Raw genomic sequence first — 26,237 nt, forward strand, 5'->3', positions numbered from 1 at the left:
TTTTCCTTAAATCTTTGCCTCTTTCTGACAAGCTGAAATATTTTAAATTCTAAGAGACACCCTTTGGATTAAGATTTTTATTTTTAGAGATAGGTTATTTCTTTTCTTACTAATTTTACTTGTTTTTTTACCTTAAAATTAATTTTAGAATGACCTATATGAGTATTTATCAACATTAGTGACAATCATATGCAATGAGTGGAAATTTTGGTTTTGAATATGTATGCATTAAAATAATTCAACTTACAAAAGATAAAATACTGCTAATTGTTCACATCATAATATGAAGTGACCAAAATAAATAATATTTTGATCATATTATTATATTTTGATCACATTGTTCTTTTAGAAATAGGGAAAATCCTCAAAGGAATGAAACTTTTTAATTTATTATTAACACTCAGACCTGCATTTGAAATTCTTTAGCTTTACCTTTTTTGTTTCCTGTGATAATTAACATCATTGTTTGATCTCCTGAAGTAGGAATAAATTTTGACCCATGTTGAAATCCTGATGAGTTTATTCTGGAATAGGAGATTATCAGATCATTGTATCATTACTAAAAATCACAGTCCCCCACATTGGTATTATCTCCTTAAATTATAGTCTCAGTGCCAAGGGTGGATTGTTTTGTGGATTAAGTTGTTTTTTAAATATAGGACAAAGTTATAGATTAGTTCTAAAATTTAGTTTTGCAATTAGGAATGTTGGGAAATGTTACCTGTCTCTAATGAATGAAGGCATTTTGCAACTGGAATTCACATTTTAGGGGAACTATTACTGATGCATATGAAGGAGACTTTCAAACCTTTTTGTTCATATATTAAACTACCTGAATATATGTCTATAAAGATCTAAAAACTCAACCTGGGTGAAAACTAAGAAACAATATGTTTCATTGGCTGAAATGCTAAAAGGTTATCTGTCCAGTAGTGGACCTGGTCCCTCCAGCCCAAATCTCTGGGATGGAGGAATAGGAAAGCCCATCTTGACAGACCCAGGCCTCCTCAAAAGCTGAAAATCTGACAGACTTTTAAACACCCCCAAAGAATTATCATTCCAACAATATCTTAGTGAGCTTTTTACATCTGAGAAAGCATGGTGTATATTTAGTTAAATAACACCTGTTGAAGGAATGCTTTGGGCTTTGCTGCTTTCAAAAATAGTGGTTATTTCATCTGAAATTCTACTTTTAGGGCACAACTACTGAAACAGAAATAAGAAAGAGACGGTCCAGTTCTTATCATGTTTCCATGGATTTACTGGAAGATCCTACATCAAGGCAAAGAGCAATGAGTATAGCCAGTATTTTGACCAACACCATGGAAGGTATGTTAAAAGTCCTGCATCACAGTTACTTGGTGCTTTGGTAATGATGAAAAAACACTTGATAAATTTCAATAAAATACTTCCTGACTTGATATTGTATCATTATTATACATTTTACTAAATAAAAGTAAAATCCGTGCACAACTCATGGAGTCTATTATCTTCCATAGATTTTCTTTTTTTATATTTAGCCTCCAGAAAGCTGCTGCAAATATAAGGTATATTTTGAACACCACTTTCATACATTAAATTCTAAACATTGAAACTTGTGTGCATGACGTTGAAAAGAGTGTAATGATAAATGCTTATCCTTATGATGATGCTAAGCCATTTGGACTGTATTAACTGCTTAAGACACAAGTTATAAAATCCTATGACTTAACCAGAAATATAAATTAAAAATGTGAATTAGGGTTTGATATTAACTTCCTTGAAGCAAAGTGTTTAAAATTTTATAGTCCTACTTTTGCCTTTCTCTGACCAGATTCTTACAATAGATCAGCTTTCTCTTTAGTTGCAGATTTTATCTGAATAGTTAACATAATGTTTAGCAGTCTGGATCTCGGAATGCCAAAATAAAGACTTTGGGGACAGCTTAATCTGTGATCAATTTCTGGCTCTGCCATATGTTAAATGTGTTAATTTGTGACTTTGAATTTCAGTCTTCTCATCAGTAAAATGTGGATGATGATGTTTAGGCATAAGGTTGTTGAATGGATTAAATAAGCCTCTTAGATAAAACACTGATGTATTTGGCATGCAGAAGACGGTTAATAAATACTATCATTATTAGTTGTTTTGTTGTTGTCATTTTTGTTAATTCACATGTTTTTGCCTTTCCATACTGTAAGTGAATTCAAACAACTATCAACTTCAGCTACTTGGAAAATATTTTCATGTAAAATGTATTCTATCCCCCTTCCTTGCCCTCCTATTCCCTCCTCTCTTTGTCTCTTTACAAACCTTCTCCCTTGTACCCCTTCCCAGGTATGTGTGTGAGTGTGTGTGTGTGTAGATGTGTCAAAGGAGAAGAGAAAAGGAGAATGAAAGCAAAAGAGAGCAAGCATACACGTCCCTTTCTTATTGATAATTAGATTTTCTCTTGAGATTGGATAGATTCCTGGAATAATTCTTTTCCTGTCTGTATGCAAAGATCCCGTAAATATTACTAATAACCAATACAAAAACCTGAAAATCACAGCCAGAAAAAATTCACAGTGTAGACGACCGTGTACATCACAGACAAGTCAGTATTACAAAATCCAATTTTCATAATGTCCTATTGCAGTATCCTAATGCAATTCACTGATTTCAATGGAATATTAAACTCTAGTACGTTCTTCCCCAACCTCGCCTGCGTTAGCTTGCACTCCCTCTTCCCCCCAGCTGCCAGTAGCTTGCTCCTCCCTGTCCCTCCAGGTAAATCTTTTGAAGATTGTCTGGCCTTCCGCTCCTTGCCATAGCAAAACCACTGAGAGGAAGCTGCCAGTGGTTCTGCTACCGATGTCAGCAGCATGTCTGCTCCCTAAAGCAGGAAGTAGAGAAGGAGACAGGGTAAGTCTAAATCAACAGTCATGCTTTGCACTTCTGATAGGATTAAGTTTGAGCTAAATAAGACATTACTTAAAAAACCTCACATATCCACAAGATTGGACTTGCCAACTAATTAAGATTTGGAGTTCAAAATAAATGCACCCACACCTCTCTCCATGGAACTACGTGACATGGAGTTGCTTAGGATGGAAAGGATGTTCTAGGAATAAGTGCAACTTAGGAAGCTGAAGATTGAGAGTGTTTTCGTTTTATTATCTGCAGAGCTTTTGACTTGCGTATTTGTGAGAAATAATGGCCAAGTTTTTGTTCTGTTTTTAATCAGTTATCTAGAATGAAAACTGACTTTTCTTTATTCAATTGTATGTAGACACGTTGAGTGTGGCATTGGTCAAGGTTGGTTGTTAGCAATATCACATACATGCATACTCAAGCTGACTTAAGATAGTCTTTTTTTTTTTTTTGGTTTCTGATAATGGTGCAAAGTTTTCTTGGTTGAAATAATCTCTTTACTTGGGGATCCTTTCTTCTATGTCTGATCATTGTTTAGTTCACCTTTCCTTTTTATGAACCAGGCTTGTTGATCCGGTTGGCAATTTTTGTTTTCCTTCTTTTTAACTACAGCCAAGTCTCCGTTGTCCAGGGTAATGGATAGCCTCATGCTTAATGAAGCAGTAGTGGATAAGCAAAAATGAACCATTTGCGTTTCAAATTTTTAAAAGTGCAAAATCACATAGAAATGTTTTCTGGTCACACCTTTGTGAAGGATGGTGGGAGGGTGAGTTAGAAGCACCTGAAGAATCAAGGTGAGCCAGCAAAAGACACAGATTTACTGTAAGTGATTCTATGTGGATAACCCACGCAGGAATAATGGAGATGTGGCTGCAGTTCTCTCCTGAATGCTTTGCTTTGTTTTAAAGTGTGAGATTCCCCTCCTTTTTTTTTTGGAATGAATAATTGAATGGTTTTATTTTAAAACTTAAACAACTTTGCTCCGGTTATTCCTACTGTCAAGATGAGCCACACCTGCTGAATTTTGTTTTTTAAACTTTTCTCCAGTTTACTTTTTTTCTATCCAGTTCCTGTTTGCTTCTCTTTATTTGCTAAATGACAGCTGACATGGAAAGAAAAAGCCATATTATGGCAGTATACAGACAAAATTACATTTTGTAGTTTCTCTTTTGTTATTTACTGTAAATAATAATATCTCCTTTTTACCTTCAATGTAAATATAAGGTTATTTGGGAATTTAGAAGTATTTACAAAATAACTAGTGCATAATAACTATATTTTTTCTCTGAATTATAAATCAAATAGTATATCCTGTTTACAAAGTTATGTATTAAGGGACATGGAAACAAACTGTGCACTTGAAGAATTTCAATATCCAAAGAGACAACTGACAAATCTACTTTTAGTGGAAATTTTAAAAACAATAAACAATAAATTAATTTACTTAGGAAAATAGTATTATAGAATTAATTAGTGGCAAATGTTGATTAGTAGAAGAAACATTATTATCTGTGGTTGTGATTGTCCTTTCATATGCTGGTTCCACCCTTACAAGGTTTAGTTCATAGTAAACTGTGCCAGATGTGGACACATGTTCCAGTTGCCACAATAGTATTAAAGTGACTGACTAGAGTCAACTATGCCATGGATTTAAAAAGAAGAAACCTTCCCTCTATTTCAGTGCTAAGAGGTGGTGGCCACATTTTGGCAGAACAGGTAATAGGGTGTACAGCAATGATATTGACAGAAAACAACAAATTCTGCATATTTTTCCACTCATAAGTTGATGAAGAGATTATCTTGCCAAAGGAAGATGGTAGACAATTTTTCACTTCCTAATTCCCCAAATTTCTTTGCCAATATTCACCAAATTTCAGTATTTTGGGTATCACTTTAAAGATCTGTGCATTTCTGTCTTCTCTCCCGATATTTGGTTGAAATTCTTCTTGACATCATTGTACATTTTCCTTGAATAAATGCATTTTAATATAAAATTTTATGTCATAAGTTTGATATGAGAGTTATATATTTAAATACATTTAAGTAAATGTATACCATGAAAATGTATGAATTATATGTATGTTTCACCTAAAATCCTTTGTATTTTTCCAGTAATAAATGAGTTCCACTCTGTGAAGTGTTGATTTGTAACAACAGGGAGGACTCCAGTTCCTTAGGCTGGGGTATTTTCTCTTCTTTTATGCCCTCTAGTTAAATGAGAAATGTAGAGAGATGGAACTTTGTTGTGTCTAATATGCAAGGATATAATCTAATAAAATTTAATTTGAGACTTTTAAACTGAGACTGGTGACACTGACAAAATTATCTAATTAGAAGATCACCAAAACATATCTAATCCAAGAAACTGACATTTAGTGTGACTGATTAAGGTTCTTAGGACATCTCCTGAGATATCTCTGATAACATATATACTTCTTGCTCTATCTGGAACATGGATGAGCTTTAAGTGTACTCAATGCAAGTTCTACCCATTAGTTTCTAGCAGCCTTGAAGATAAGTATCAGACAGTTTGCTATTGCCAATAGAATATTGGAAGCTATGTTTAGCCAGGATATATTTGGAAAGCTTACTAGCCTTTCTGTACTGATCCTTTCTATGACAGCAAACCCATTGTGAAATTTTCCGTGTTCCTCCAGCAGATTAACCCATAATATCTTGTAACAACTTTAGATTTTTTTAATTGCTTTTAATTTAAACCAATCTTCTTAATAGAAAGTAAGCGGTTTTCATGAGGATTCTAACTTTTTTTCTTCCAGAACTTGAAGAATCCAGACAGAAATGCCCGCCATGCTGGTATAAATTTGCTAATATGTGTTTGATTTGGGACTGTTGTAAACCATGGTTAAAGGTGAAACACCTTGTCAACCTGGTTGTAATGGACCCATTTGTTGACCTGGCCATCACCATCTGCATTGTCTTAAATACACTCTTCATGGCTATGGAGCACTATCCCATGACGGAGCAGTTCAGCAGTGTACTGTCTGTTGGAAACCTGGTAAGCCTCACTGAGAGTTTCTCTTCCTCTTGAAAGAGTTTATAATTGCCTTAGTGAATTTTACATATTGCTCTCAAATTAAATATCAACTAATTGGCCATGTATACCTTGACATCAAGTGTTTAGCATCCCTTCTAAATAACAAAAAATTTTGCTACCATAGTGCAAAAGAGTCAAAGAATTTATGTACAATTTGATTTAGAATTGCATTAAAATCGCTTATTTATTAGAAGATGATTCTGAATTGTCCTCCAAGGACATTGATCTACAACAAAATTTTGACTTTTTTTAAGATACTTAGAATAGGTTCTTTAGGACATGTCTGCGTTTACTAAACAAATGATAAAATATGCCCAAGTCAGATAATTTTGAAATATCACTTGTAAGTACTTGAAGATGGACTATGTAGGGAGGAAACATCATCTGGGGGATTATTATTTTTTGTTTTTGTTTCTTCTACAGTCTTAGCAATATTAAATTTAGAAATTAATTATATAATTTTGTTAAAATATATATTAGCATTCACTGGATACATATTGATATTATAATATAGTATAGTATAGTCATAGATATTAGAGTGGTCTTATACAGAGAGACAAAATGAAGAAAATCATGCAAAAAAGTATATTTATACAAGTATAAAATGCTTATTAAGTTCCCAGCTTGATAAATGAACATATAAGCAGATTATATGGAGATTGTAAATAATATGGTCTAAAGTATAACATACAATATTTTTAGGCTCTGAAGTAACCCCTATATTTTTGAATTATATTTCAGGTGGGACTTAACTGAATTAAATGATAAAGTTGGCATATGTTGGCCTCTTATTTTGTATAAGATATTGGACTAAATGGTTTACATTAAATCTCTCCCTCTGGATTCCCACAAAATCAGTCTTAAGATATTTACTGTAAATTGTCTGTATCTCGCAGTTGGGAAACTGTATCCATGAGAAATTAACAGAGAAATGGAAGGTCTGAATGCTGTATTAGACTCTGAAAGCTATTTCAGAGGCTGTCATAAGCTATGGGCAAAGATCACAGAAGCTTAGAGTAGGAAAGGATAATAATATTACCTAGTTCAAATTTAGAGCTATGTAAGAATCTCTTCAACATTATTTCTAAAAAAAGTGGGGTGGTGGGGTGGCAATTGAAACAATAAAGCCTTTGGAGGTAATATATTATGATCCAAATTGAATGAGCTTAAGCAAAAATAAAAGGAATTCATTACCTCACTTTACTGAAGCCCATTTGGAACTAGTTCTAGGTTCTAACCTGGCTAGATTCAGGTTCTCAGCCAGCATCACTGGGAATCAGCTTCTTGTCTCTCTTCTTCCCAATATGTGACCTTCCTCTCTGGCTGGGCATTTTCCTACTATTGCCAAGGTTCTATCAACTTTTATTCTACTAATGTAGCTCCATGTACAGAAAGTTTGTGCCTCCTAACTAGTAGCTTTAATTAAGGCCCACAAATTGAATATCATTGACCTGGTTGGAGTTACGTGGCCATTTCTAAACAAGTCAGTTACCCTAGCTCTTGGTTTTAATGCCATATTTGCCTAAATCAGAATCATATCTTATCACTGGAGGCAGAGTAAATGAGTGAAATTATGAAGACAATAATTAGGATACCATTACCAGAAGGAGGATGGATTCTAGAAAGAAATAAACAATAAATAGAGAACTCAAGCTGGGGCTGGTCTTATGTGTTAAGGAATGTAGGATCTGTATCTGAGGTGAATTATGGAATAGTAGAAAATCCATAAGCAGGATACACATTCTTCTCAAATGCCTATGGGACATTCCCTAGGGTAAGTTATAGGTTAGGTCATAAAACACACCTCAATAAACTTAAAAAAATTAAAATAATACGGAATATTTTTCTGATAAAAAAATAAAATGAAATTAGAAACCAATAACAAGTCAATGTGGAAAATCACAAATAACTGGAAATTAAACAACATACTCTTAAATAACCAATGAGTCAATAAGATATCATGAGAGAAATTAGAAAATACTTTAGGATGACTGAAAATCAAAACAAACCAAATTGAAATTAATGAAGGCAGCTAAAACAATATTTAAAGACAAATTTATACTCTAAATGTCTATGGCAAAATAGTAGATTTCCTAAGTTGCTAATTTAAGCTCCTCTTTAAGAAACTAGATAAAGAATAGCAAATTAAACCTGAAGTTAACAGAAAAGACAAATATTAAAGAAGAGAAAAACAACAGAGAAAAATCAATAAACCCAAAAGTTATTTCTTTGAAAAAATCAACAGAATTGACAAATCTTTAGCTAGGCTAACCAAGAAAAAAAGAGGAAAGACACAAACTATTAGAAGTAGGAATGAAGACAGGATATCACTATGGATCTTTTAGAAATAAAAAAGAAGCATAAGGAATAGAATAAAATTAAACACCAACAAACTAGATAACCTAGGTGAAATTGAAAAATTCCTAGGAAGTAACAACCTCCTGAAACTGACTCAAGAAGTAATAGACTATCTCAATATACTTATAATAAGTAAAAATTGAATTCACAATTAAAAAAAAAAACTTCCCACCAAAAAAAGCCTGAGCCCAGACAGTATCACTGGTGAATTTTGCCAAATGTTCAATGGAGCGTTAACATCAATCCTTAATAAACTGTTCCAACACATAGAAGAGAAGGGAATACTTCTCACCTCACTTTATGAAGCTAGAATTACCCTGATATTAATGCCAGACAAAAATATTACAAGAAAAGAACACAGATACAAATATAGACCAGCCATATCCCATATGAACATAGGCACAACAATCCTCAACAAAATACTAGAAGCCAAATCACATAACATATTTAGATTTTTGGATTATGTACTCTGAATAAGTGAAATTTATCCCAGTGATGCAAGGCTGGACCAACATAACAAATTAATGTAATATATCATATTAATTTTAAAAACTATACAATCATCTCTATAGATGCTGTAATCACATGGAAAAAGCCAAAGTGTTTCATGATAAAAACACTCAGCAAACTTGAAATAGAAAAGAACTTCAGCCTGATAAACACCATCTCAAAAGACCCCACACCTATCATCATTCTTAATAGTTACTTTAGATGCTTTTAGCTTCAGGTCAAGCAGGCAAGGATGCTTGCTCTTGCTTCTTCTTTTCAATATTGTACTGAAAGTTCTAACCAGGGAAATAAGACAAGCAAAAGAAATTAATGGCATCTAGATTGGAACACAAGAAGTAAATTCTATTAACGAATACATAATCTTGTATTTAGAAAATCCTATAAAATCCACACACACACACACACACACACACACACACACAACTGTTAGAACTAATAAATAAGATTGCAGAATACAAGATCAATATACAAAACTCAGTTATATTTCTAAACACTACTAATGAACAATCAGAAAATAAAATTAGGAAAATTCTATTTATAATAACATCAAAAATAATAAAATACTTAGGAATAAATTTAATAAAATAAGTGTGAGACTTGCACACTCAAAGCTATAAAACATTGTTGAAAGAAATTAAAGAACTACTAAATAAATGAAAACACATTTTATATTCATAGATTAGAAGAAAATATTGTTAAGATGGCAATACTCACCAAATTAATCTACAAATTTAACACAATCCATATCAAAATCCCAGCTACCTATTTTGCAGAAAGTGAAAACTGACTATAAATTTTATATGAAAATGCAAGAGACCATATGTCACACAATCTTAACTAGAAAAAAAATAAAGTTGGAGAACTCAAACTTCCAAATTTTAAAACTTACTACAAAGCAAAAGTAAGCAAGATCGTTTGGTACTGGCATAAGGATAGCTATATACATCAATGGAATCAAATTGAAATTCCAACAGTGTCTTCACATTTATGTTAAATTAATTTTCAACAAGACCACTAGACAATTTTATTAAGGAAAGAAGTCTTTTCAACAAATGGTGCTTGGACAAGTGAATATCCACATATGAAAGAATGGAATTGAACCCTTACTTAATAACATATATAAAAATTAAGATAGGTCATAGACCTAAATGTAGAGCTAAAACTATGAACTGTCAGAAGAAAATTTAGAAGTAAACCTTCATGAGCTATTATTAAGCAATGATTTCTTAGATATGACACCAAAAGCACACACAATAACAATAAGAAAAAAAAGGTTCATTGGACTTTATCAAAATTAGAAACTTTCATACTGCAAATAATATCATCAAGTAAAAAGACAACTTAAAGAATGGAAGAAGACTTTTGCAACCCAGATATCTGATCATGATTTGTATCTAATATATATAAAGGATTCTTATAACTCCACAACAAATAAAATAGATAACTCACTAAAAATGATCAAAATATTTGAATAGACATATTGAAAAAGGAGATAGACAAAAGGCCAATAAGCACATAAAAGATTGTCAGCGTCACTGGCTAATTTTAGGGGAAAGGCAAATCAAAACTAAAATGAGATACCACTTCACACACACTAAGATGGCTATAATCAGGAAGAAAGCCAATACCATTTTTTGGCAAGGATGTGGAAAAATTGGAATGGTTATACTTTACTTTGAGAATATAAAATGATGCAGTCACTTTGGATAATTATTTAGCTGTTCCCCAAAAAGTTTAGGGTAGAGTTACCACATGACCTGGCAGTTTTACTAATATATATCTAAGAGAATTAAAAACATATTTCCACATGAATGCTTATAGAATATTATTCATAATACTAAAAATTAAAAACAATTCAAATGTCTATCACCTGATGAATGGATAAACAATATCCATCCAATAAATGTTATTCATCCATAAAAAAGAATGAAGTATTGCTACAATCTACAACATGAATAAACCTTGAAAATATATTAAGTGAACAAAGCCAATCACAAAAGGTTACATATCATATTGCTACATTTATATGAAATGTTCATAACAGACAAATCCATAGAGACAGAAAGTAGATGAGTGGTTGCCAGGCAGTAGGGATTAGGGTAAATGGGAGCGACAACTAACTAATGGGTATGCAGCTTCTTTTTAAGGCAATGAAAATGTTCTAAAATTCAATAATGGTGATGATTTTACAAGTCTGTGAATATATTACAAGCCACTGAATTGCATACTAATATTTCATACTATGCATGTATCACTATTTTTTCTTCCAATCACCTATTGATGGATGTTCAAGTTGATTCCAGATACTTTACCCCCATGTTGCAGTAAATGTTCTTGTATATATCACCTTTCATGATGCTGTATTAACTTCTAGAAGATAGAGTTCCAGGATTGAAGTATTCCCAATATTAAACATATTCATGTCACATAAAAATTAGATGATATGCAAAGAAATAGGGAAATGTGACTCATAGTTAATAGATTAAAGCAGTACATAGAAATAGATCTGGACATGAACAAATTGTTAGAATAAACAAAAAAGGACCTTGGAGGCACTATTGTAAATATGTTGAGCAATTTAAAGGAAAAAAGTGGTCATAAGGAATAAACAGAGAACATGAGCAGAAAAAAATGAAAACTATAAAAAGGGATAATTTAGACATTTTATAATTGAAAAGTACACATTCTAATGGTAGTTTCTTTTGCAGTGCAGAAGCTCTTTACTTTAATTAGATCCCATTTGTCAATTTTGGCTTTTGTTGCCTACAAAATGGGAGAAAATTTTCGCAACCTACTCATCTGACAAAGGGCTAATATCCAGAATCTACAATGAACTCCAACAAATTTACAAGAAAAAAACAAACAACCCCATCAAAAAGTGGGCGAAGGACATGAACAGACACTTCTCAAAAGAAGACATTTATGCAGCCAAAAAACACATGAAAAAATGCTCACCATCACTGGCCATCAGAGAAATGCAAATCAAAACCACAATGAGATACCATCTCACACCAGTTAGAATGGCAATCATTAAAAAGTCAGGAAACAACAGGTGCTGGAGAGGATGTGGAGAAATAGGAACACTTTTACACTGTTGGTGGGACTGTAAACTAGTTCAACCCTTGTGGAAGTCAGTGTGGCGATTCCTCAGGGATCTAGAACTAGAAATTCCATTCGACCCAGCCATCCCATTACTGGGTATATACCCAAAGGACTATAAATCATGCTGCTATAAAGACACATGCACACGTATGTTTATTGCGGCACTATTCACAATAGCAAAGACTTGGAACCAACCCAAATGTCCAACAATGATAGACTGGATTAAGAAAGTGTGGCACATATACACCATGGAATACTACGCGGCCATAAAAAATGATGAGTTCATGTCCTTTGTAGGGACATGGATTAAATTGGAAATCATCATTCTCAGTAAACTATCGCAAGAACAAAAAACCAAACACCACATGTTCTCACTCATAGGTGGGAATTGAACAGTGAGAACACATGGACACAAGAAGGGGAACATCACACTCTGGGGACTGTTGTGGGGTGGGGGGAGGGGGGAGGGATAGCACTGGGAGATATACCTAATGCTAGATGACGAGTTAGGGGTTGCAGCGCACCAGCATGGCACATGTATATATATGTAACTAACCTGCACATTGCGCACATGTACCCTAAAACCTAAAGTATAATAATAATAAATAAATAAATAAATTGAAAAGTACATATTCTAATATGAAAAATTCACTGGATGTGTTTAAAAGAAAATTGCAGATGTCAGAAGAAATAGTTGTTAACTCGAAGCACATTAATAGAAATTATCCGATTTGAACACTAGAGAATTAAAAGAAAAAATGAACTGAGTCTAACTATAATATGGGATAATATCAAGTAGTCTAAATATTTATATAATGGGAGAATCAGAAGGAGAAAATAGAGAGAATGGAACAGAGCAAATATTTGAAGAAACAATAGCCAAAAATTTCCCAAAGTTGGTGAAAACTAGTAACTTACAGACCTTAATGTTACCTTATAAAATGTTAGTGAACATCAACAGGATGAATATAAAGTAAGCCATACTTAGGCACATCTTAGTCATGCTGCTGAAAACAACAACAATAACAAAAAGCTTTGGAAACAACTGGAAGAAAAATATTTACTATATACATGAGACTAATGACTTACCAGAAATAATTCAGGCCAGAAGAAAGTGGCCAGATAAAATAAAGAAATAAAAGCCCATTATTCTACAGAAAGTGAAATTATCCATCAGAAATTAAAATGAAATAAAGAATTTTAAGATAAACAAAAACCTAAAAAAGCTGTTACCACCAGAACTACACTACAAGAAATGTTAATGGAAGTTCTTTAGGCCGAATGGGAAAAACATCAGATGGAAATTTGGTCCTGGGAATGATGGTCACTAGATATGAATAAATGTGGGTAAATATGAAAGACTATCTTTTTTTTCCTTAATTTTTTTCACATTTATTTTAGGTTCAGGGGTATATATACAGGTTTGTTGCATAAATAAATTGTAAATCACAGGGGTTTGGCATATACATTATTTCATCATCCAGGTAATAAGCATAGTACCCTATAGGTAGTTCTTCCATCCTCATCCTCCTCCTACCCTCCACCCTCAAGTGTCTGTTGTTCCCTTCTTTGTGTTCCTATGAACTCAATGTTTAGTTCTCACTTATAAGTGAGAACATGCAGTATTTGGTTTTCTGTTGCTGCAGTAAATTTTTTAAAAAGACAACTGATTGTTTGACGTAGAGATTTATAACATAGGTAAGTGTAAAATATATGAAAAAATTTGAACTTTTTTTTTTTTTTTTTTGAGAGAAGAGTCTCGCTCTGTCACCCAGGCTGGAGTGCAGTGGTGCAATCTCGGCTCACTGCAAGCTCCGCCTCCCCAGTTCACACCATTCTCCTGCCTCAGCCTCCCGAGTAGCTGGGACTACAGGCACCAGCCACCACGCCTGGCTAATTTTTTTGCATTTTTAGTAGAGATGAGGTTTCATCGTGTTAGCCAGGATGGTCTCGATCTCCTGAACTTGTGATCCGCCCGTCTTGGCCTCCCAAAGTGCTGGGATTACAGGCATGAGCCACCGTGCCCGGCCAGAACATTTTATATAAAGTGTTACACTATTAATTCTACATAGAAAATTACAAGAAAGTATCCCTCATGAACACAGAAGCAAAAAATCATTAGCAAAATATTATCGATAAAGTCCAGCAATAGAGAAAAAAGTAATAAATACTTCTTAAACATGTGGGGATTATCTCAGAAAAGTAAGATTCCTTTAACATTTGAAAAGTGATCAATTAATTGGCCATATTACCTCTGAAAGAATAAAGGAAAGCCTAAGAGCATCTCAATAGATGCAGAAAAGGATCTGACAAAACTCAACAGTCATTTGTGAGAAAAACTGTCAGTAAAATAGGAATAGAAAGTAGCTTTCTCAAGTTGTTAAGGACATTTCAGAAAACCCTACATCTAGGCGGGTGTGGAGGCTCACGCCCATGATCCCAGCACTTTGTGAGGCTGAGGCAGTGGATCACCTGAAGTCAGGAGTTCGAGACCAGCCTGGCCAACATAGTGAAACCCTGTCTGTACTAAAAATACAAAAAATTAGCTGGGCATGGTGGCAGGCGCCTGCAATCCCAGCTAATAAGGAGGCTGAGGCAAGAGAATTGCTTGAACCCGGGAGGCGGAGGTTGCAGTGAGCCGAGATCAAGCCACTGCACTCCACGCTTCAGCCTAGGCAACAAGAGCGAAACTCTGTCTCAAAAAAAAAAAGAAAAGAAAAAGAAAGAAAACCCTACACCTAATATTTTACTTATCAGTGAAATGTTGAGGTAGTGAATTCTTGCCCCTTAGAAAAATTGAGTGCTTTCCCCTTAAAATAGACAAATATGTCTATTTTTACCATTTTTATTTAACCTTGCACTGGAAGTTTTATCAACTGAACTAAAGGAAAAAAAAAACACAAATAACATGCATAAATGTTGAAATGTGGTAGAAGTATCTATTTCATCAACATGATCATATTGTAGACAATCCTGGTAAATCTTTAAAACAGTGATTAGAAATAAACAATGATATTAAATATTTTATTTACCATAATATCAAAAAACACAAACAATATAGTAATAAATTTAACAAATCATTTCAAGACACCTATACTAAAAACCTCAAAACATGGCTGAGAATAATTACAGAGATTTAAACAAAGGGAAATATATATGGCATGTTCATGCAATGGAAGATTCAATATTATTAAGAAATTAATTCTACCCAAATGTATCTATCAATTCAACCCAATCCCAGTAAAAATGTCACAGATTTTCTTTGTAGAAATTGATTAACTGACTTTCTATGCAAATACACAGTGCTTAAAATTGCCAAAACAATACTGATAAAAGAATAATGAAAACATTAACATACCTGACTTCAAGGCTCATTATAAAGCTGTACTAATCAAGAATCTACGGTATTGGCATAAACAAAGATATCAATGGAACATAATGCTGAGTTCATAAATAGATCCAAACTATATGTCAATGGATTTTTTGAAATAAACACTACAGAAAGGAAATAGAAGAAAGGAAGTGTTTTCAACAAAATATCAGGAACACGTAAATAAATGTACGGAAAATAAATGAACCTCCACTTCAATCTTATGCCACATGCCAGAATCAATATGGATTGTAGACTAGGCATAAAAGCTAAAACAATAAAACATCTGAAATAAAACACAGGAGAACATCTCTGAGACCTTGGGGTAGGCAAAAATTTCTTGGAAAAGAGACAAAAAGTGCTATCTGTTATTTAAATGTCCATGAAATTTCAAACAATGGAGCCCTACTCAACAAAAAAGAAAAAAGTCTAGTAATATACACATGGTCGTGAATTTCAATTTGAAGTATTCAAGAGATATTTGGAAAAGTCACTAAGACTGTCAGGTCTCTGAAGTAGCCACCTAGGTAGAGAGAGATTCCACTTAGAGTTAGCAAATATCAGAAGAGAAGCAAAACTGTGGAGAAAAAGCAGTAAGGTGAATTTTGGACCTGTTGAATTTGAGATGCCTGGGGGATAGTCTTTCAAATGTAGGTATTGAATAGGCAGGTGGGTATGTATTTCTAGAGACTAGGAGGTATGCTTGAACAGAAAAATAGATTTTGAAATATAAACTATTATAAAAATGTAACTTATTATAAAAGGAAAATTAAAGTAAGAGGGGTCTAGACAGAGAGAGTTCTGAATAAATCCAGTATCAAATGATTTGTTAGAGGAAGAAAATCAGGTGAGTAGCATCCAGGGAGGTGTGGATCACAGAAGCTAAGGACAGAAAATATTTCAATGAACAAGGAACAGAAAACAATGCCCGAAAATTCTAAAAGGGCAAGCAAGCAAGATAATTGTTTAAAAATTTCGTTTGGATTTATTGGTGATGTCGGTCTTGTTGGTGAAGTTTGTTAAAGGCATTTGGTGGGTTGTGGAGTAAGGTGAAGAAATGCAACTGGCAAGTGTAAACAAGTATGCAATCTTCGAAAGAAATCTGGCCATAAGGAAAGGATAGATGGTGGCAGCTGGACGGGGAAATAGAGTGCAAGGAGAGTTTCTCTGATGACAGTGGTGAGATATATATATATATAGATCTATATATATAGATATATATATATAGATCTATAGATCTATATATATATATCTATATATATATGGTTTTTTTTGTTTTTTTGTTTTGAGACGGGGTCTTGCTCTTTCGCCCAGGCTGGAGTGCAGTGGCGCTATCTCGGCTCACTGCAAGCTCCGCCTCCTGGGTTCACGCCATTCTCCTGCCTCAGCCTCCCAAGTAGCTGGGACTACAGGCGCCCGCCACCGCGCCCGGCTAATTTTTTGTATTTTTAGTAGAGACGGGGTTTCACTGTGTTAGCCAGGGTGGTCTCGATCTCCTGACCTCGTGATCTGCCCCCCTCGGCCTCCCAAAGTGCTGGGATTACAGGCGTGAGCCACCGCGCCCGGCAGACAGTGGTGGTATTTTTAAGGGAGAGAAGGACTCGGGTAACTGTTACTTTCTGTAAAGAAACAGGAAGTAGCCAGTAGTAGAAAGGTTGGTGAATTGAGAATGAATTCCTTGCAAAGTCCAAAGGAAAACACATAACACAATTTGAGAGATTAGCTCAAAACAGGGGCACTTCTTTCATTTTAACAAGAAGAGAAAGGCAAAGCACAGTTATGGATTGTAAGTAGTCTAGTAGATAAAGGGAAACACAAACAGGCTGGCTGACTTTCATCACCTCTAAGACGCTGAAGTACTGAGACTGGTGCTTCTCAGATGGGAAGGCATAAGGAAAAATGGCTGAGGTTATGTGCAGAAGAGAAAGTTTGAAATAGTTGTAGATAATAGAAATGGAGAAAGGAAAATACTGCTTCCCTTTCGCCAGCAAAAGTAAATTTTTTTTAAGAGTTCTTACTATCTGTAGAGCTAGCCGTGAGCATGTTTATTACAGCTTACATGGCATCTCCTTAGCACCAGTCTCATCTGCAGGGCCAAGGGAGGGGACCAATCCATTTGGCTTGGTGATGGAAGCCCTCACTGCTAGGTGATCATTTGGTAAGTTTTTGGAGTGCTAGAAAGATCAGAGACAGAGCCAAACAGTTGATCACAATGAGCCAGTTGCACCTTTCATATGAAAATAATATTAATTTTATTGACTTAATCCATGTACTCTTTATCATTTGATAAACATTATATATACTGAACAATTATTGATATGAATGCAAAGCATTTGTGGATACCAAGTTGCTGGACCTAAACCAATTTTTTAAAATCAGAATTTAATTTATCTTTGTTGGGAGTAAATTAAGTTGCTCAATAATTATTCGTGTTTCAAGACTATTTGCTCATATAATGAACTACACTTCTCATTTAGGTCTTCACGGGGATCTTCACAGCAGAAATGTTTCTCAAGATAATTGCCATGGATCCATATTATTACTTTCAAGAAGGCTGGAATATTTTTGATGGTTTTATTGTGAGCCTTAGTTTAATGGAACTTGGTTTGGCAAATGTGGAAGGATTGTCAGTTCTCCGATCATTCCGGCTGGTAAATTAACTGGGAGTGTTCATAAAATGTACTTTGTAATTAATTAGTCTTCATTCTCATCTAGTAAAAATGGCAAGATTTCCCATCATTATAATATTATTTGAATACACTTCTAAAACAAATTGGATTGCCGTACCACCAGATGGTTGTTTCTTCTTCATCATAGCTTTAATAAAGTTCACTTAAATAAGTAGTCTACACTTCTCTTCTTAGTTATTGAATGGAAGGCTAATAGAGAGGAGGAAAAAGGGAGTCGCAGATAAACTCGAATCACAATTAAATAACACCATAGTCAACTGTCAGTTATCTGAGGTTTGCATAACTGCGTACAAAGCTTCCTTGGGACCTAGGATGAGCTCCCCTTTCTGCCACGAACTAAAGAATTATGGAATTGTTAATTGCTCACCTTGTCCCCGTAGAGGAAAGAGTTAAGACAGGGGACAGCGTACAAGGGAGAAGGATAAGCAAACAGAGCTCCCCATATGACTGCTGCCACATCAGAAAATCACCAAATCCACTCTTTGAGAGAGTTAACTGTACTATATTTTGTTAATTTTAAAGAAAGTATCTTTCTTTGCTCTTTTACAAAAACTATTAGATTTTAAAATTCAGAGATAAAATATCACTTGACACATTTTCAGTGAAAGTTTGATATGTTTTATTATACTATTACTTTGAGTTGGCTCCAGCTTTAGTGATTTCTTTTCAAATAACAGAAGCTGTACATGGTTACTAAAGACACGTTGCTATAGATGATTTACCTTAATAGTTATTAGGCTGAAGACTTTTTCATGAAATCTGCTTACAATTTCCCTTTCTGCTTTCAATGTTCAAATCTGAATTGTAATCCTTAGAAGTATATTTCCTTCCCTAGTCCTCAAAGATAGTTATGAATCTAATTTGAAACTAGAAGTATGCAAAAAACAGAACAAAAATTTAAAATGATAAAACAAGTAATATGGGCAAGAACTTAAAACATATATTTAGTAAACCTTCATGATAATGTGATGCGGTTAAGGGAAATAGGAAGCATAGTATCATTAGAATCTTACTTAGTGTGTCAGGCTGTTTTGCATAAATTATTCTCTGGAATAAATTAAATACTTTGGTGCATGTACTTACTCCTTTGGGTCACTTTGATGCCATTAAATAATGCACTACTCTCAGCCTGACATTTACTGAAGCATCAGAAATAAAATGTTGCTGCTGTTTAACCATAAATGGTACTTCAGTGAAGTCTAAAGCTAATACAACCAATATGTCAAACACAATGAGAGAGACATTTACACACTACACTGAATTAAGTCTATGAAGACATAAAGGTTAAAAAGAAGCCTAGCGTTTTACTTAAGTTTAAGTACTTTTGTATTTGAATATAATATATGTTTAAAATATAGCCTAAAGTTACATCAAGCTGAAGATATAGCTAGATTAAAACAATCTAAAGACAAAGAAATTAGTTCATTTCTGCTTCCACTTTATGTAATTTAAGTGTTGATATTATTTTCACTTGTGCATTTCAGCATATTTAAAGTACACTGAAAACTATATCTGCTTTGGCCTTTTAAAAATAATGAGAGTTTCTGCTTTTCTGAAACTGGATCTCTGCTAATTAACCACCATTAATCTGAAATATCTTAATTCCTTAAGGAGAAACAAAAGTGTGTATTACATATGCTTATGTAGGATACTTGAAAATTCGGTGTTATCTTATTAAACTGCCAATTTAAAAACCGTATAATTTAATTATTTCATTTACAGTATGGACCATTTCAAAACGAATAAAATAACCCTCTATGGTAGCAAGTCACTGCTATATGCGTTAGTAATTGTTTGACAAATTAATAATTCATCATTCTATAATTGAGACAGTTACCTGTACATTTGCCCTGTTAATAAAATTACAGATTTTTTTTTTTTTAGAAATGCAGGGCATTAACACTATTCTTGCTTTTATTTCCAGCTCCGAGTTTTCAAGTTGGCAAAATCTTGGCCAACTCTGAATATGCTAATTAAGATCATTGGCAATTCTGTGGGGGCTCTAGGAAACCTCACCTTGGTGTTGGCCATCATCGTCTTCATTTTTGCCGTGGTCGGCATGCAGCTCTTTGGTAAGAGCTACAAAGAATGTGTCTGCAAGATTTCCAATGATTGTGAACTCCCACGCTGGCACATGCATGACTTCTTCCACTCCTTCCTGATCGTGTTCCGCGTGCTGTGTGGGGAGTGGATAGAGACCATGTGGGACTGTATGGAGGTCGCTGGTCAAACCATGTGCCTTACTGTCTTCATGATGGTCATGGTGATTGGAAACCTAGTGGTATGTAGCAAAAACATTTTCCTCATTTTCATTAAAAGATAATGTAATCATACAAAGTGTGTTCAACTGAAGAATATTTTGTATTTTTTAAATCAAGGCCACTTCCTATTGTCTATTACTCATGACTGTAAGAGCCATGTATAGTTTAGACCATTGTAATCCACACAAACCCTTAAACTACCTTTTGAACCAAAGTTGTTCTTTCTCTCATTAGCCTTCTTGCTACATGGAGAGAAACATTTCTGTTATTTATCTTTCAGTTCTTGTACTAAAGCATGGAAGTGTTACTTAGAACACTCATTTTATTTATAAGTACTAGCAATAACACCTGAAAACGTTTCAGATTTGGTTTTCTACAAATTTAAAAATTAGCAACAGTCTCAGTTTATTAAAAGCTCATGAGGTTTTTGGTGCCTAGAAACTATAGTATGAGCAAGTAACATTCTCTCTAAAAACATTAATTGTCATTTCTGCATAAAATTAACCACCCCTAACACCATATATATTTAGGATAGTTAGCTCTTCTTGTTGCATTGATCCCTTTTACCATTATGTAATGTCTTTCTTTGTCTTTTTTTAAACTTTGTTGGTTTAAAGTCTGTTTTATCAAAGACTAGGATTGCAAACCCTGCTTTTTTTTTTTTTTTTTTGCTTTCCATTTGCTTGGTAAATATTCCTCCATCCGTGTTTTTGTGCCTATGTATGTCTTTGCATGTGAGATGGGTCACAGCACACCGATGGGTCTTGAGTCTTTATCCAATTTGCCAGTCTGTGTCTTTTAATTGGGGCATTTAGCCCATTTACATTTAAGGTTAATATTGTTATGTGTGAATTTGACCCTGTAATTATGATGCTAGCTGGTTATTTTGCTCATTAGTTGCTGCGGTTTCTTCATAATGTTGATGGTCTTAACAATTTGGTATGTTTTTGCAGTGGCTGGTACTGGTTTTTCCTTGCCATATTTAGTGCTTCCTTCAGGAGTTCTTGTAAGGCGGGCCTGGCGGTGGCAAAATCTCTTGGCATTTGCTTGTCTGTAAATGATTTTATTTCTCCTTTGCTTATGAAGCTTAGTTTGGCTGGATATGAAATTCTGGGTTGAAAATTCTTTTCTTTAATAATACTTAATATTGGCCCCCACTCTCTTCTGGCTTGTAGAGTTTCTGCCGAAAGATCTGCTGTTAGTCTGGTGGGCTTCCCTTTGTGGGTAACCCGACCTTTCTCTCTGGCTGCCATTAACATTTTTCCTTCATTTCTACCTTGGTGTATCTGACAATTATGTGTCTTGGGGTTGCTTTTCTCAAGGAGCATCTTTGTAGTGTTCTCTGTGTTTCCTGAATTTGAATGTTGGCCTGTCTTACTAGGTTGGGGAAGTTCTCCTGGTTATCCTGAAGAGTGTTTTCCAACTTGGTTCCATTCTCCCCGTCACTTTCAGGTACACCAATCAAACTTAGGTTTGGTCTTTTCACACAGTCCCATGTTTCTTGGAGACTTTGTTCCTTTTCATTCTTTTTTCTCTAATCTTATCTTCATGCTTTACAAAAGTTAACTCAACATGGATTAAAGACTTAAATGCAAGACCTAAGACTATAAAAACCTTAGAAGAAAACCTAGGCAATACCATTCAGGACATAGGCATGGGCAAAGACTTCATGACTGAAACACCAAAAGCAATGGTAACAAAAGCCAAAATTGACAAATGGGATCTAATTAAACTAAAGAGCTTCTGCACAGCAAAAGAAACTATCATCAGAGTGAACAGGCAACCTATAAAATGGGAGAAAATGTTTGCAATCTATCCATCTAATATTCAGAATCTACAAGAAACTTAAACAAATTTACAAGAAAAAAACAACCCCATCAAAAAGTGGGCAAAGGATATGAACAGACACTTCTCAAAAGAAGACATTTATGTGGCCAACAAACATATGAATAAAAGCTCATCATCACTGATCATTAGAGAAATGCAAATCAAAACCACAATGAGATACCATTTCACGCCAGTTAGAATGGCGATCATTAAAAAGTCAGGAAACCACAGATGCTGGAGAGGATGTGGAGAAATAGGAATACTTTTACATTGTTGGTGAGAGTGTAAACTAGTTCAACCATTGTTGAAAACAGCGTGGCAATTCCTCAAGGATCTAGAGCCAGATATACCATTTGACCCAGGAATCCCATAAGTGGGTATATACCCAAAGGATTATAAATCATTCTGCTATAAAGATGCATGCACACGTATGCTTATTGCAGCACTATTCACAATAGCAAAGATTTGGAACCAACCCAAATACCCATCAATGATAGACTGGATAAAGAAAATGTGGCACATATACACCATGAAATACTATGCAGCCATAAAAAAGAATGAGTTCATGTCCTTTGCAGGGACATGGATGAAGCTGGAAACACCATCATTCTCAGCAAACTAACACAGGAACAGAAAACCAAACACTATATGTTCTCGCTCATAAGTGGGAGTTGAACAATGAGAACATGTGGACACAGGGAGGGGAACAACACACACTGAGGCCTGTCGAGGGATGGGGGGCTAGGGGAGGGAGAGCTTTAGGAGAAATACCTAATGTAGATTATGGGTTGATGGACGCAGCAAACTACCATGGCAAGTGTATATGTATGTAACAAATCTGCATGTTCTGCACATGTATCCCAAAACTTAAAGTATAATAATAATTTAAAAAAATTAACCATGCCCAACACCAGTGTCCTGAATCTTGAAGGCATGGAGAAGTTGGGAAGGCATGGGAAGATAAATATGACAAAGTGATATAACATGTACTCAAATAGAATTAAGAATAGGAAGTAACTAATATGTGTCCAAAAATATGAAAACAAAGTGCCATATGTCAAGTTTACAAAATGTAAACCTTGCTTTACAATAGGAAGGTTGATCAGGGAAGTCTTTGTCAAAGAGTTTGGACCTAAAATATATTTAACTGAGATGTAAGATTTAGCTTGGTAGGAAGAAAGACCATCCCAAACAAGGAAACAAGGTACCCAGTGACTGAGGGATACAGGACAGTAGACTCTGTGAGAAGTATCAGGCTCTTATGCTTTAAATATGAAGTAATTACACTGAGTTGCTTAATTAGAACCCAAACCAATGGAATAGAAAAATGACTACCATAACAAGTAATTTAATGTATATACTCTTGCCAGGCTCAGTGGCTCACGCCTGTAATCCCAGCATTTTGGGAGACTGAAGTGGGCGATTCACTTGAGGACAGGAGTTCGAGACCAGCCTAGTCAACATGGCAAAACCCCATCTCTACTAGAAATACAAAAATTAGCCAGGCATGATGATGCACACCTGTAATCCCAGCTACTTGGGAAGCTGAGGCACAAGAATTGCTTGAGCCTGGGAGGCAGAGGTTGCAGTGACCCGAGATTGTGCCATTGCATTCCAGCCTGGATGAAAGAGCGAGACTCTGTTGCAAAAAAAAAAAAAGTATATACTCTTTAGACATGATTTCCTCTCATATAAAGGTAACCTCCAAGTCCCCAAAGATAGAGAAAGGGGAAGGCAAAAAGGCAAAGTATTATTTTATTTTTATTCATTGCCAAATTTCAGCCTCTTCAGCATTACTTTTGATAATTCTGATCTATTTTTAAAGTAACAAGAAACATAAACAGTGTACAATCTAGAATTATAAACAGTGGCTTAAAACAATAAACACTGATTACTTCACAGTTTCTGTGGGTCAAGATTTGGGGAATAAGTTAGCTAGGTGGTTCTGGTTTAGGGTCAATCATGAAGTTGCTGTCAAGGTGTTAGCTGAGGTTACAGTTATCCTGACTGGGGCTGGAGGATCAGCTTCTAAGAAGGCTCAATCTCATGGTTATTGGAAGGAGGTTTCAGTTCCTTTTTGGCGGTAAGTTGAAGGTCTCAGTTTTTCTCTGCAGGACCTTTTCCATAGGACTGTTGAGTATCCTTATGATATGGCAGGTGGCTTCTTCCAGGGAAGGTGATGTAAGAGAGAAAGCAAGGAGAAAATCCTCTTTATGTTCTACTCTTGAAAGTCACTCTTCACCACTTCTGCCATATTGTATGCATTAGAAGCTAGTCACTAAGAACTCAAGCTACTATAATCCCCAAGACAACTTTAAAATGTTTGCTTTCAGAAAAGTATAAGATCACATAGAACAGAAAGTGTCATAGGGTTACATAGCACAGAAACAAAGAAAAGATAATATAATTATGTTATAGATTTGATTTCATTTTCTCTATATGTAGAGAAAAATCTATATGTCCCAAAGACAAAATGGCATAACTTCCTTTTAACACACTTGAACTATCAGATGGGGCTCCACCCAAATAGATGTAGTAGTCACAATAGATGGGACTGCCAGCCTAGTCTACAGACAAGACAGAGCTGGGACCACAAACTACTGTTTCTCAGACCAGGATTTTTATGAGCCATTCTTAGTTTCCAGACACGATGGCGAGAGACCCTTTATTGGTTGAAGATAGCCGCTGCAGAAAAAGAATGTGAAAACTGATAGTTCTAGAAGCAGAGAATACAACCTCCTCTCTCCCTAAGTGAAGGTGAGACAATAACACACAGGAGGGATGTGAAGGTTTTGGCTTCCTGTCACAAGTTGGGAATCAGGATGGAGAAACAATTAAAATATGTAATATATTTCAACCTTGAATTCAAAATGGAAATTATGGTAACATTTCCATTGCAAGAGGCTAATTTGAGACACAAGAAAGAGTTGATTTCATTTAGTGAGCTAGCACATTTGTGAAACAGGATTCAGGATTTCAGTCCCTGAGTGAGCTTGCTGAACTCTGTTTTCTTAAATTGTCATGGATCACACCAAACACCTGTGCCAGCTGTTATGCACATAGCCTTCGGTAACAAAGGAAGTCTAAAAAAAGAGAATAACTTGACTCACACAAATATTTCTAGGGAAATAAAGTCAATAAAAACATAGTGTTGTGGAGGATAAGTTGGATAATAGTAACAGTGATAACAGCTAAACTTTCTCAAAGGTTCACTATGTGCCAGGAACTGTGCTGAAAGCCACATGAATTCTGTCACTGAATCCTTACAACAACGTTGTAAGCTGGAAACTAGAAAAAAGATTACATTTATTTTATAGATGAGGAAACTGAGGCTCAGATTGGTTATGCTACTTAGTAGGTAACAGAAAATCGATTCTTACCTAGCACTCGAATTCTAAAATATGTGCTCCTCTATGTCAAGTAATCTGTAGAACTAAGATAAACATGCTGATGAAAGTTAGTGTCTAGTGGGTATTAATAAACACGGTTTCAACACTGTGTCACCACATGTAGATTGGCTGCTTTAAAAAAAATAAAGACTTCAATGGATTTATGAGAAAGAAAAGTCATATGTTCCAGGGATATTTATTTATTTTCCTGACAGTGGAATAGCATTGAATTGAGTTATCAATTCATAAAAGATCAGAGAAACAATTAGAAAATTAATAGTAAACTTTATTATACTGGCTAAGTATGGTAGCAGTTCAAAGAAAGGAAGTATCAGTAAGAGTAAACATGGAATACTGTTTCCTCATTTATTCTGCAAACATCACAATTAGGAGAAAAGACCTTACAGTTAGACTTTCAAAAAAAAAATGCTGCTCTACTTATTAACTATGATCTTGGACAAGTCACATAAGTTGTGTAGAAGCATTTTCATCTGTAAAATAGTAATAATAATAATTCCTGCCTTATAGAGTTGTGAGAAATAAATCATATATACCTTGAAAATGCTTGGCACAATAACTGGTATTTACTAAGAGCTCAACTAAAAAGCTGGTTTTACTTTTATTGTTACTATGATCTGGTATTAATACTGCTCTAGGACTTGGCTCTAAGGCATGTTTCTGACCAAAAGATCTCCCAATCTATCAGTAAAGCTGTGCTTGTTTTTTTTTTTAAAAGAATCCAATATAATGTGGTAGAGATGTGGATGAGAAATTTAACAGGAC

At 34.7% G+C, this 26,237-nt stretch overlaps 1 protein-coding gene across 2 annotated transcripts in view; it reads left to right on the plus strand.

The window, feature by feature from the left end:
- The window catches only part of SCN2A (sodium voltage-gated channel alpha subunit 2), a 158,782-nt gene that overhangs the window by 92,212 nt on the left and 40,333 nt on the right, over positions 1–26,237 (plus strand). For both annotated transcript variants that reach the window (XM_063647599.1, XM_054478412.2), the window contains 4 exons: positions 1,197–1,329; positions 5,670–5,908; positions 17,765–17,938; positions 19,902–20,258. In XM_063647599.1, coding sequence (XP_063503669.1) covers positions 1,197–1,329; positions 5,670–5,908; positions 17,765–17,938; positions 19,902–20,258 — 903 coding nt within the window. The remainder of the gene's footprint in view (positions 1–1,196; positions 1,330–5,669; positions 5,909–17,764; positions 17,939–19,901; positions 20,259–26,237) is intronic.

Source organism: Pongo pygmaeus, chromosome 11, assembly GCF_028885625.2.
Source record: "Pongo pygmaeus isolate AG05252 chromosome 11, NHGRI_mPonPyg2-v2.0_pri, whole genome shotgun sequence".
Classification (NCBI taxonomy): domain Eukaryota; kingdom Metazoa; phylum Chordata; class Mammalia; order Primates; family Hominidae; genus Pongo; species Pongo pygmaeus.